The following is a 13811-nucleotide window of genomic DNA, read 5'->3' on the forward strand; positions in this document are numbered from 1 at the left end:
CCCCGACCCCGTCAGTGTTCCCTGCCCAGAAAATCTTGTACCTGTGTTCTTTGCCTGTGAGGAACCTTGCAGAACCTCCTCTCCATCTTACTTCCTGGATGCAGCACATATCTACGCATCTCCGTTCAAGCATCTCAACAATTTCACCAGATCTACCTTTCAGCGTGCCGACGTTGAGAGTGCCAATCCTAACAGTATGGGTGTTGGGGGTGTGGGCCTGTAGCCTGGGAAGAGGAAAAGCAGTGTCGTGTACCTGAAAAGAAAACTTGCAATTGGAAGAATCCTTTGCGAAAATCTTTCTCTCTGCTATTCTCTCCTTGCATCAGTCTCAAAATCAGTTTCATTTTCAGTGATGTGCTTCTTGAATTGTCTTGGTTTCTGATGGCAGCAGATCTTTCAGCTGAGAGCCTTGCTCTTATATTCCTGTCTTTCTCTCACTAAGCAACGTTTCCTTTCAATTGTGCTCTCCATCACTGAAACCAACCGAAACTCATACAACTTAAAGCCACAAAAAATATGCTGTGATTTATAGTTGATGTTGTAAAAACTCCTTGTTCAAAATTTATTACATAAATTTCTTAATATAAATAAACTTTTCAACTGCAGTCGTTTTATATTCTTGATACACTCAGGCAATAATTATTTTCTCCAATGAGTTTGTTTATGTAGGTGTGTGTAATAATAATTTTTAACAAAACATAGAATATGGATTGTAAATCAAATTAATACATTTGTCAATGTTATCTAGTGGTTGTCTTTTGAGATATGACAACTATCATCATTTGTTACTAAAAGAATGCTAGCTCACACATACAATCACATACTTCCCTTGTACACACATACACTCACACAGAGTTGAAATGCTGCTTGATTTTTCTTTTCAGTGTTGAATCTTCACCATCCCACTTCCATTGCACACACACACACACACACACCTCACATAGAGTCGAAACGCTATTTGATTTGTTTTTTCACCCCTTCCTTCCTTATTTCATCTATCACCCCTTCCTTTCTCATTCATATATTGTGAGGGAGAAAGACACAAGAGTATTATTATAGTAGATGACATGATAATGTGAAAAATAAAGGTAACTTTGAAATGAAGAATATAGATGGTGCTCATCCAAAATCACAGAATATCAGTTCAAATAAATGTGATAAATTAGTAAAACTGATAAAGAAAACTATTGTTCATGAATATAAAAAAGAAGCACCTCTAAATGATATAAAATCTGGAAGTAGTTACTTAATAAGATATAATAGTGATATCAATATGTTGACAATAAGAACTGTCTCCAAGGATTCCTGATAATCTAAGAGATGGTTTATTTCTGGTTTCATGACTTGTAGTGACAAGAGAGAAATCTCTTCCATGATACCTGTATCTTAATAAGCAAAGATACATCTTTGAAACTGTACACGATATAGTAACACATATACAATAGGCTACCTGGATCAAATCACTTCCTTTCTCGCCAAGACTTCTACAATAGGCAATGTTGAAGGAATGATAGACACAATGATAATGAATTACAAATAAAAAGAACAAATTTTAAAATAGACTATGAATATTTGTAAAACTTCAAAATTCAAAAAAAAAAATCTGAATATTTTATAGAAGCTAAGATGTAAACTATAAGATTTAACCATTAACTATATATCATTTTAGAATATAAAAATTTAAAAGTGACTGCTTCAAAAGATTAAAAACTTACATCTGAAGGATGTCACATAAAAACTATATATCATGAAAAATAATCCTGATGATCATTTTACCTGTGTAGGATCTACTTCACCTTGAATGATATTCAATATTGAAATATAGCAGTGCTTGTCTTGTCTATGAACAGGTGTTGAGACCATCATGTTTTTTGGTTGTAATAGCCTACGCATCACATCAAGGACAGTAGTTTTTCTCACACTAGCAACCTGTATGGAAAAAAATCACAAAATAAATTTAAAAAACTAACTGAAATGAGATGTAGTGAAGGAGAGAATAAGAAGAAGCAAATATGATGTAACAGTTATAAAATTAAGTTCAAGGTATAGGCAATAACAGAAAGTATTTAAGATTATAACCTTTCAGACAAGAACCCTCGGCTTTAGACGACAGATTTTTTAGTATTTACACTTATACTATATTTTGATTGGTCTAATCTTTGGTTCACATTAATTCCTGTGTACCCACAAGATACCTTATGATAATCAATGGTGAAACCAACTGAAACAAGGTGTAAATATAAATGCTCACATTAAAACATTTTTCACTGGAAAATTAAAATCTTATTAAAAATCATTCCAAGAGATTTAGATATTTAATCAGAAAGTAGTTGTTAAAATCTGCAATAAAAATTCAGATATGTGTGTATATATATATATATGTATATGTATATATGTGTGTGTTGTGTTTGGAGCTCCTGATGAATATATAACAAATGCTGTACATTTCTTTAAATACTTAGAAATCAGTCACATGGCATACATGAGTTTTATGTGAACTTCTCCGTTTTTTTCTATACATTGCAATTACAATAAACAGGGAAATACAATTGATTCCATTGCTACAGGATTACGGTTGATGTTGTTACCCCTTCTCATATGTCTTGCTGTTAGTTGTGCTGCAGTACAATTTTTACAACATTCTTCACAAATATCTGAATTCTGCAATGACAATTAAAAAGAGGAAGTCATTGCCTATTCCAAAACAACCGCACTAGATAAAAGAAAAAATTTGAGTGACAAATCCTGTTACTGCTGTGGAAAACTAGTTCCCACGACACAAATTCTCTGCAATAAAAGCTATCTGCAAAACTTTGGCAAGAAAGGTCACTATGCAAAAGCACCAGGAATAATCACAGGATGAGTCATCAGGATGCAATCATGACTTTTATCAGTCACACATTGCAAAAACCCATGTTTGAATCTGTCTCACTCAATGGGTACATGATAGACATGATGCATGATATGGGTGCTCCCTGCAGCATTATCTCATCTGTAATAGCAAAGGATACCAGCATGATGATTACACAGCAACATTCTTCATACGAATCCTACAATGGGCACCACATGGAATGCATTGGGGTTTTAAAATAATTAAAGGTGATAGTAGGTATGATCTACTAGGTCATGACCTGCTCAATGCTGAAACAATTTGCAGCATCGAGTCATTTCTGCTGACAATAAAAGGAGTGCAAGCTTCTGTCAAATTTATATTTAATGCCTCTGACAAATTCCATGCCGCTAGAAGTGTCCCTATTACTCTTGAGGAAGATGTTGCATAGATGCATTGAAAGCCAAAGGTGTAATTAAAAAATGTACTCTGGGTGATATAGTCAATACTTCTCTAGTTGTGTGGGTTAGAAAGAAAAATGGACGATTGCGTATGTGTCCCAACTACCAAGTTCACCTAAATAAAAAAATATGCATGGAAGCTTATCATTTGCCACAAACAGAAACCATGTTTAGCAAGCTTAGTGGTGTAAGATTCTTTGCTAAGACTGATTTAAGTCACGCATATTGGCAGATTGAGCTCGATGAAAATAGTCAGAAGCTCTGCGCCACCAATACTACAAGAGGGGTATACTTGGTTATGCAATTACAGATGGGGATGAAAAACAGTTCTGCAATTTTTCAGCATGCTACAGAGAATGTAGTGTTCAAGGGACTAAAAAATTTCATCATCTACCAAGATGATATAATTGTTTTTGCAAAGATAGAAGAGAGCCTGAATAAATTTTTAAATGCCATCCTCAGAAGATTATACGAGAAACAAGTCAGTGTCAACAAAGAAAAATATGCTCAAAAGACTACAAGCATCACATTTTTAGGCCATGTAATATTGGTAGAAGGAATTAAACCCACAAAAGAATTCACTCACAGAATCATAGCATTAAATCAGTCGACAAATACTGAAGAACTGCGATTCTTTCTTCAACTAATCGGATACTTTGGGCAATTAATTTCAAATTTCAGTGAAAAAACAATTAGCATACAGAAACTAACTACTGCTGATCGTCTTCAGTAGACAGACAAGTACCAACTTGAATTTGAGAATATTAAAGACAAACTACGCAAAGAACGAGCGTTGAAGCCATTTGATCCTAAAATGCCTACCAAGCTGACGACAGATGCATCAATGAACAGTATTGCGGCAATACTTTCACAAAATGGTCACCCTGTTCTATGTGTCAAAAAAATTAACACCTGCTGAGTCTAATTGGTCAAATATTGAATGCAAAGCATTCGCTATCGTATGGGCCATTGCCCGTCTCAAACAATTGCTACAAGGTAAAAGGTTCAAATTCAACACAAATCATAGACCTGTAAAATATATCTTCCACTGTTGTGTGAGAGTATGACTCTCCCTGGTGAGAATTGTCACATATAAATAGTAGCGATCTGAGTAAATGAGGTAGTTCGTGCTAGTTCCACAGTTCATGTGTTAATAGTTCAAAGTTTACAGTTTGAATTAGCATGTTGGATTGTCAGTTCTTAAAAGATTGTTACGTTCCATGTGGTTACTGCCATTTGTTTTGATTATATTATTACACTGTTGCAGTGTATTCGTTTATCCATAAGGATATAACATCTGGCGACAAGGATCATTTGAAATACACATTGGTTATTTCCGCATCACGGAAAACCTATTACCCGCAGTAGTACTGCTTCAAGAGAAGCAGCAAGAACTAGAGGAGTTGCAAAAACAAATACAACAATAACAATTGAGTTATAGTTGGCGAAATCCAAAAATCCAGTAAGCTTGTTTACGCCAGATAGCATGGCTAATGCAATTTCTGAATTTATGTAAAATTTGGAGGAGGGTATTATGTTTTCTGCATATTATAGAAGATACAAGGACATTTTTAACAATGAGTGCAAGTCATGGTTGGAGGAGCAGAAAGTAAGGCTTTTACTATGTAAGGTAGCTCCTACCAAACACGATTGTAACTGTAACTTTATTCTGCCCAAAAAGTCAAGTGAGACTGGTTTCCAAGAAACCGTGGAACTGTTTCCAAAAATTTTTTGTGATAGAAGTTCATTATTCAACACCAGAATGAATTGTTAGAACTTAACAAAAAATGAGGAGGAGGATTTTATCACCTACGCTGGAGTAGTCAACTGTATGTGCGAACATTTCCAACGACAGGATCTCACTCAGAATATGTTCAAATCACTTCCTTTCATGCAAGGGGCAAGGAATGTCTTGAAAATGGAGCAAGTGAACCAGGATTTACCTCTACAGACCATCACAGAAGAATGTCAGACTATGGTAAATCTTAAACATGATGTGAAAAAAATACAAGATAAAGACACTGCAAAAATTCCAAAATGTCATCCTGGGAACCACAATAAAAAAAGTGTCAGACCCTAATCCATGTTATGGTTGTGGAGGCCTACACTACAAAAAGGATTGTCAGTTTAAAAACAAAAAGTGCAATAGTTGTCAGAAGCTGGGACACAGGAATTCTCATTGTAGAACAAAACTACAAGGCTCAAACACAAAAAAGTTCTAAGGTGTTTTCAGCAGAGAGTGATTGCGACGGAAAAACTATAAATTCATGCATGCAAAAATAAATGATGTGAAAAATTTGTAAACTGAGATTATGTAAAACAGCGAAAATAGCATGTGGTGTAATGGGCAATAAATTACATTTCATGGGCAAAACATGTATCAATGTCACATTTCGATGTGAAGCAAAATTATTCATTATGGATAATACAATCAATCTATTTGGCACAGATTGGTTAGAACTATTCAATGTATGGCACCTCCCCACGAATCTTTACTGCAATAACACACATGGCTGTCCCATTAAAATCAAGTCTTTGGAAGAACTGAAGAAAAAATTGAAAAAAAATGTTCCCAGGTCTATGTAGAATGACGGAAGCCTATTTCCAAGTAAGTGAAAACGCAAACAGAAAAGTACTTTTTGTGGCAATTGAAACCATAAATGAAGAGTTGGCAGACTCAAAAAGAGTGGAGTCATCAGAAAGGTGGATTACTCAAAGTGGGTGGCACCCATGGAATGTATTAAAAGAAATAAGATTAGACTGTGTACTAATTTCTCTACAGGACTGAACAATTGCTTAAAAACATACCACCATCCACTCCCAACTGCAGAGGACATTTTTTCGAAGTTAAATAGTGGAAACATTTTTTGCAAATAAGATCTGTCTGAAGCCTATTTACAGATAAAAGTAAATGAATAATGTTCTAAGTATTTGACAATAAATACACACAGAGGATTGAACAGATACACATGATTACCTTTTGGATTAAAAGTGGCATTTGCAATCCTGTACTTGCACAATATTTTGATAAAGAGTAATTCTCATGAATAGCATGTGGAATACATAAAAGCTGTGTTTAAGAAAATTAAAGTTTTCATGTTCACTTTGAGTGAAGAAAAATGCGAATTCTTTCTACCTCAAATTAAGTACGTAGGGTAAATAATTGATAAAAGTGGTAGATGTCCTGACCCGTTGAGGGAAGATGCAATAAGGAATATACCTGCGTCGACAAATATTCTAACTTTACAAGCATTTCTTGGGTTTGCAAACTATTATCAAAGCTACATTCCTAATATGCACAAGTTAAGAGCTCCACTGAACAACTTACTAGAAAGAAGAATAAAGGGGAATTGGTCCACTATATGCCAGAACACTTTTGATGAAATAAAAAAATTCTAATCTCAGACTTGTTGTTAGCACATTACAATTCCAAGCACAGATTAGGTGCAGTTCCACTTCACTAAGTACAAAACCAGTGGTTCATGTTTTGTGCTCGCTAATAGCGGCAGAGAAGAGATATGGTCAAATTGAAAAGGAGGCCCTAGCAATTATTTCTGCAGTGAAAAAATTTCACAGGTTTCTGCATGGCAGAAGTTATTTATTGCAAACAGACCATAAACCTTTGCTGTCGATTTATGAGTCTAAAAAGGGTTACCGACTCATACTATGAACCACCTGCAATATTGTGGTGTGATGTTACTAAGTTATAAATTCAAAGTGCAATACATTCCATCAGAAAAAATCAGTCATGCAAAGTGCCTTGAGATTAATTCAAGAAATATGGAACCACTAGAAGAGACTGTTATAGCCACACTGCAGGCAGAAAGTGAAATTAAGTGTTATGAGGAACGTTAACCAAGAACTACCAGTGATGGCACAAGATATAAGAATGAAAGCTGTAGGTGATGACTATATTACAAAAATAAAAGAAGCTTTAAAATATAAACAGAATAAAAATTCAGATGCCAGTAGTTTTTCAATTTGCAATGATATTCTGATGTATGCCCAAAGAATTGTGGTAACAACTACATTACAAAAAGGTGTATTGCAACAATTTCATAGCAGACATCCAGGAATGGCAAGGATGAAGGCTCTAATGAAAAGTTATGTCTATTGGCTGTCACTGAACCGAGATATCGAAAACTTGGTGAGAACGTGCCAAGGTTGCATGCTCGTGGCCAAAGCCCTGCTAGTAAAATATCAATCATGGCCATAGAGGGAGAATCCATTGACTATGCTGGACTGGTAAATGGCGCTAACTAGCTAATCGTAAAAGATAGGTGTACTAAGTGGCCAGAGGTTTGCAGGTGCTATAGACCAACCTCAAAGAAAACTATAAAGTTTATCCAAATTGTTTGGGCGATACAGTGTCCCTGACAGTTTCAGACAACAGAATGCATGTGTCCGCATGGATGATGGTACACTTACTTTTAAACATTCGGAAAAGAAAGAGGCTTGGAGAAGCCATTATGAAAGACTGCTGAACATGGAGAATGAATGAGAGGAGGAGAGCCTGCCAAATGTTGAGCCAGTAGAGGGACCAGCTATCCGAATAGACAGCACTGTGGTAGACAAAGCAATTAAAGGTATGAACCAAACAAACCCCCTGGCCCATCAGGAATCACTGCTTAAAACATCGGGTGGTGTGGGCTATGGCCTAGTCACCCATATTGTAAACCAGGTAGTTCATGAAGGAGACATACCCAATGACTGGCATAGCAGCACCATAGTCAACTGCTACAAGGGTAAAGGTGATGCTTTAGATAGAAATAACTACAAGGATATCAAACTGCTGGATCAGGTGATGAAGGTCATGGAGAGAGTGTTAGCCCAACTAATTAGGGAGAGAGTCTGATCAGATGAGAAGCAGTTCGGTTTTGTGCCAGGTAGAAGCACCACTGATGCTATATTCCTGGTGCGGCAACTGGAGGAGAAATACCAAGCCAAAGATAAACCCCTATACTTGGCTTTTGTTGACTTGGAGAAAGCTTTTCACAGGATTCCCCAATCCCTTATCTGGTGGGCAATGCGAAAACTAGGTAGGTTAATAAGGGCTGTACAGGCCCTATACAGAGAGGCCATTAGTAAGGGTTGGCAATGAGTATAGTGAAGAATTCCGGGTAGAAGTAGGGATCCACCAAGAATCAGCCCTCAGTCCCCTTCTATTCATCATAGTCCTCCAGGCAATAACAGAGGAATTCACGACAGGTTGCTCCTGAGAGCTCCTCTATGCTGATGACCTGGCCCTCATAGCAGAATCACTACCAGAACTAGAGAAGAAATTTCAGGTGTGGAAGCAAGGTTTAGAATTGAAGGGCCTTAGAGTCAATTTGCAAAGACCAAAGTTCTAGTAAGTAGGAAGGCGAATGCATCACACACCCTTCAGGTAGGTGGCCCTACTCAATCTGTAAAAAAGGTGTAGGTAGAAACTCCATAAGATGTACCCAGTGCAACCTATGGACACATAAGAGGTGCAGCAACATCAAAGGAAGATTAACCGGGAAGATAGCTTTCGTGTGCGGCAGATGCACAGAGGCAATAAACACCACAGATGCTCAAAAAACAGATTCCATCACAAGCCAAGGGAAGAAACTAGAACTTCTGCTACCTAGGTGACCAAGTCTGTAGCGGGGGTGGATGCTCAGAGAGTGTTACCACTAGAATAAGAATAGCCTGGGCAAAGTTCAGAAAGCTTCTATCCCAACTGGTGACAAAGGGCCTCTCGCTCAGAGTGAAAGGTAGATTGTAAGATGCATGTGTGCGAACTGCTATGCTTCACTGCTGAGGACATTGCATAGGCTCGAAAGAAATGAAGCTAGCATGATCCACTGGATGTGTAATGTCAGTGTGCACACATGACAGAGTGTAAGCGCCATGAGAGAAATGTTGGACATAAGAAGCATCGGATGTGGTGTGCAAGAGAGACGTTTGAGCTGGTATGGTCATGTACTACGGATGGATGAGGAGAGCTGTGTGAAGAAGTACCACTCCCATACAGTTGAAGGAATCCAGGGTAGAGGTAGACCCAGGAAGCCATGGGATGAGGTGGTGAAGCATGACCTTTGAATGTCGGGCCTCACAGAGGCAATGACGAAAGTCTAAGACTTCTGGAGATATGCTGTGAGTGAGAAGACCTGGCAAATAAAGTGAGTTCACAGCTGTAACCTACACCAGTGTCGCATAACCAGCCCCAGCCCACTCAAAAGTACCTTGGATCATAGGGCAACATGCTGTGCTTGAGGAGACCTATTGAGTCAAGTACATCAAAATCAAAAGGAAATTGTAGTTGTGATCCCCATGCTGGTGGCACGTAAAAGGCACCATCCGAACGTGGCTGATGCCAGCGCCGCCTTGACTGGCTTCCGTGCCAGTGGCACATAAAAAGTACCAACCAATCATGGTCGTTGCCAGCCTTCTGTGGCCCATGTGCCAGTGACACGTAAAATGTACCCACTACACTCTTGGAGTGGTTGGTGTTAGGAAGGGCATCCAGCTGTAGAAATACTGCCAGATCAGACTGGAGCTTGGTGCAGCCTCCTGGCTTCCTGGATCCCAGCTGAACTATCCAACCCAAGCCAGCATGGAAAACAGACGTTAAACGATGATGATGATGATGACAGAAACCTTCATTTACCTCATACGATGTTTAAGATCATTTCACATTCATGTTGAATTATGCAACAATCTTATGTTCTCTTCATAGAACACTTGTAATATATGTATTACCAGTTCTTTTGGTGTAGTAGATTTTTGCTATTCTTGTTTATGTCTCCTCTCAGACATGCATATTCTAACAAGTTGCTTGTTAAATTCGCATCTTTCTTGTTCAATAAACACTGAGTTAAACTTGCAAAGTTTTTTATTTTCTCCTTTCGATTTTTAATGTTTATTTTAGCAGGTTACCAAACTATCAATTTGGTCTCCCAGCTAAAACAGTAATGACAAATTTATAAGTTTGCTTGACATTTTATAAGTGTGAAAGGGATTAAAATTTTAATACACCATATCAAAGGTTCCGACAAAAGTAGGCGGAAAATCAGAGCTTGAGACAAGAAGACACTTTTGACCAATCAGAATTCTGTTCATATAATCAGTTTGATTGGTTACCTTTCTCTGTTGATTGAGTAAAGCATCATTCAAGCTGATATTTATTGGTAATTAAACTTATTTTGCAACACTTATGTATATTTATCAGCTTTGTTTTTGTTGATGAGAATTACCAACAACCTTTCCTGTGATTGTGATTTGAGAAGACATACAGAAGTATGCTAAAGATTGGACACAATCTTGTAGGCAAGAAATATAAACTAAAGTTTATTATAAACAATACAAGCACTTTGTAATTTAATAGCATTCAATGTGATACCTGTTAAACAGAAATTATTTTTATTTAATGAAAATTTAATAAAATCTAATCATAAGTAAGTGAAATTATGCTAAATATAACTAAATTGAAAACCTTTTTCCTCTGGCCACCATATCGGCAATTCTGAAAACTTTGGGGTGCAAATTTTACAGGAGTAGAAGCATTTTTTAACTATTTTTATCCTGAAAATCACCTGAGTAAATTACACAGGTGTGCAAATTCCATGGGTTTTTACGGTATACAGATACATATATATACACACACACACATATATAAACACATATTCATATATACACACTTACCAAAGTAAACACATAAATGTAAAACAAGATGGATAAAATTAGTACTTGAATACCGGAGGTAGAGTAATATGCTTTATCTATAATACATTAAAATTCAGTTTGAATCTTGCTTGCTTGCAATGTTACCCAGCCAAACTAGCATGTAATGGGAAAATACTATGAATTAAGTTTACCCTGAAATGTCAATATGAATAAAATGAAACAAGTTTCTTTCTCTTCATGGCTGCTGATTTCAATGGAGATGTTAGGCAGCATCTGGGCGGCTTCATGGTATAAATAGATGCTATGGAGTTGGTTCCTGCAATGAGGGAACTAAGCTACTTGATCCTTGTGATGCAAATGGCCTAATGACCTGCAGCCCTAACTTTAGGAAACCAGCCAGTTACCTGTTCACCTTCTTTAATGCAGCGCTTCCTTCGTACCATTTGCTTTTCTTGTTACCCAGAACTATTTCACTTAATATCCATCTTAGCTCCAGCCAATCACTCTCATCTTCTTATCTAAAATGTTAGTCATGTAGTCCTTCTACAGCAAGTAACCTGTTCTACTCTAGCCCCTTCTCTCATACTTTTACCCATTTTTTACTTCTCATCTCCAAGCATAAAGTTACTCTCTCAGTATTCATAGTCTTGCAAACTGCATGGTGTCTTCACTAATGCTGGTGGCACAGATAAGTATTTAGTACACATAGAGTGGCTAGCAATGGAAAGGGCATCCAACCATAGAAACTATGTCAAAGCAAACAATGGAGTATGATGCTGTCTTTGGACATACAGAATTGTCAAACCATCCAACCCATGCCAGCATGGAACATGGATGTTAAAGGATGATAATGATGTATGTAAGTATGTACACAAGTGTGGGGACTGACTACAAACAAAAAAGTCTCATGCTTATACAGTATTGTTTGCTTGCAATCTGCCATGAAGGCATGCCTGGACTATTTGTTGTTCAATAGACATGGGGATTTAATTACTTTGCTTGGAAACAGATGAGGGTTGGTGTTAGGAAAGGTATCCAGCTGTAGAAAACTCTGCCTCAACGTGGTCTCATCTGACCCATGTGAACATGGAAAAGAAGTTATTAGAATGGTCACAATGATATGAGCACACAAAACTGAGAATTAAAACAATGATGTGTATATTTACTCTGAACACATTCTGGCAGAATGAAATCCGGTTTTTCACAGCTGGATTTCACCTTCAGAGAACAGCCTAACCCTTTAAATTTAGATATTGAGAGACAAATAAGCTAAATTTGAAAATTAGTTACAAATTTGAGAAGAAATAGAGATGCAACAGATAAAAAGTGCATTCCAGAAGTTTTAAGACTTTTTTTAGGACAGTTAGTTATAACTGCCTTAGATTATTGTAATTTAGTATATCATGACTATACATCTAATGAACTGCCCTGCCAACTGTTATTTTTTTTTAATTCTAGACTGAAGGAAACACTATTTGTCACAATTCCATCCTAGTAACCAACTACTTGAAAGAGATAGGTATCAAAACTGTCCCTCACCCGCCATACATTCTAAACCTTGCACCCTGTGATTTTTAGTTGTTCCCCAAGCTAAAGGAGAACCTCAGGGAGTCATTTTGAAACCATTGCAAAGATAAAGGAGGTTGTGTCAAGGGTCCAAACACCTTCACTTTGGAGGACTTCCATGGGACTTTCACAAAGTGACCAGAGTGTTACAAGTACATTGAAGTCAGAGAAACCTTCTTTGAAGGAGATTAGAGTTTTTTTTTTCCTTGTAATTAATAAATGTCTCTCCTGAAACAGTCTCAAATTTTCTGGAATGCACCTCATATATTTAATGAAAAAATAGGAGAAAAATAGTAAAGAAAATGAGAAGAAGTAAAGTAAAATGTGATCATTACATGTGGGTCAGTTGTTAATGGTGTATAACCAGTCATTAAAAAATGAAGTCGTGGTGTAGGAATAAGAGAAGCAATCAAGCCTACAAGATCATTATTCATGTATCCAGGGTAACGCAGTGTAGCTGTGCTTGTTGACATCACAATTGAGACCTGCAAGCACAAAGAAAGAGAAATGGGAAATATGATTTTTAAATAAGCAAAGAATCTAGAGATCATAAGATATTCAAAAATAATTTAGATTCTATGTATGATCAGTGTTATTCATAAGAACTAACATGTAATTGGCAACAAGTGGGGTCAAAATGGGAGTAAAATAAAAGAGACAAAGAAGTGCTAAAACGTTTTTTTGAAGGAGTAGTGTGCTATAACAAGGAACTATCACAAGTAAGGGCATCAGGCATTTTAAATCATCTATTACTTAGTTAATCAAGATGTTGTAAATTACTAATAATCTCAATTTCTAACATAGGCACAAGATTACACTGAGAGGTGGGCTTTAATCAATATCTTCACTCCAGAATGATGAAAGGCAAAGATATTTTTCTCAACACTCCACTGATTTTCCCAGCCCAGTAACAGCTCTAGCAAGTGATATGTTTTAGGGTGGAACAGTCACAGAATTCTTTGATTAACCCTTTCGTTACCAAACCGCCCAAAGCTGCCCGAAAAAAATTTTGGTTCATGTGACCAAGCCGCCCAAAACCGCCCGTAATCACCTATACATATTTAAATGAGAATATCCGATCAAATCTCGTTAGTACATTCGTGAAAACACGTGATTATTTGAGTAAACAGTTCAGCTATAGTTTTGTACGACGATTGACGTGTTTTTTTTAATTTTGTGAATTTTGGGAGATTTTTTTCCAAATTTGTTCCTGTTGTGTTTTCAAAATTTGTAATCCTGACAAAAAAATGGATACGAATTTTATTCTGTCAAGCAGCGAGTCAGAATTTGAGGGATTTTCCATT

At 36.9% G+C, this 13811-nt stretch overlaps 1 protein-coding gene across 3 annotated transcripts in view; it reads right to left on the reverse strand.

The window, feature by feature from the left end:
- The window catches only part of LOC106881267 (tubulin gamma-1 chain), a 68024-nt gene that overhangs the window by 20705 nt on the left and 33508 nt on the right, over positions 1–13811 (reverse strand). For all 3 annotated transcript variants that reach the window (XM_052970525.1, XM_052970524.1, XM_052970526.1), the window contains 2 exons: positions 12843–12992; positions 1777–1929 (listed from right to left, as the gene is read on the reverse strand). In XM_052970525.1, the coding sequence (XP_052826485.1) occupies positions 1777–1929; positions 12843–12992 (303 nt within the window). The remainder of the gene's footprint in view (positions 1–1776; positions 1930–12842; positions 12993–13811) is intronic.

The sequence above is a fragment of the Octopus bimaculoides genome, chromosome 9 (assembly GCF_001194135.2).
Source record: "Octopus bimaculoides isolate UCB-OBI-ISO-001 chromosome 9, ASM119413v2, whole genome shotgun sequence".
NCBI classification, from domain to species: Eukaryota; Metazoa; Mollusca; class Cephalopoda; order Octopoda; family Octopodidae; genus Octopus; species Octopus bimaculoides.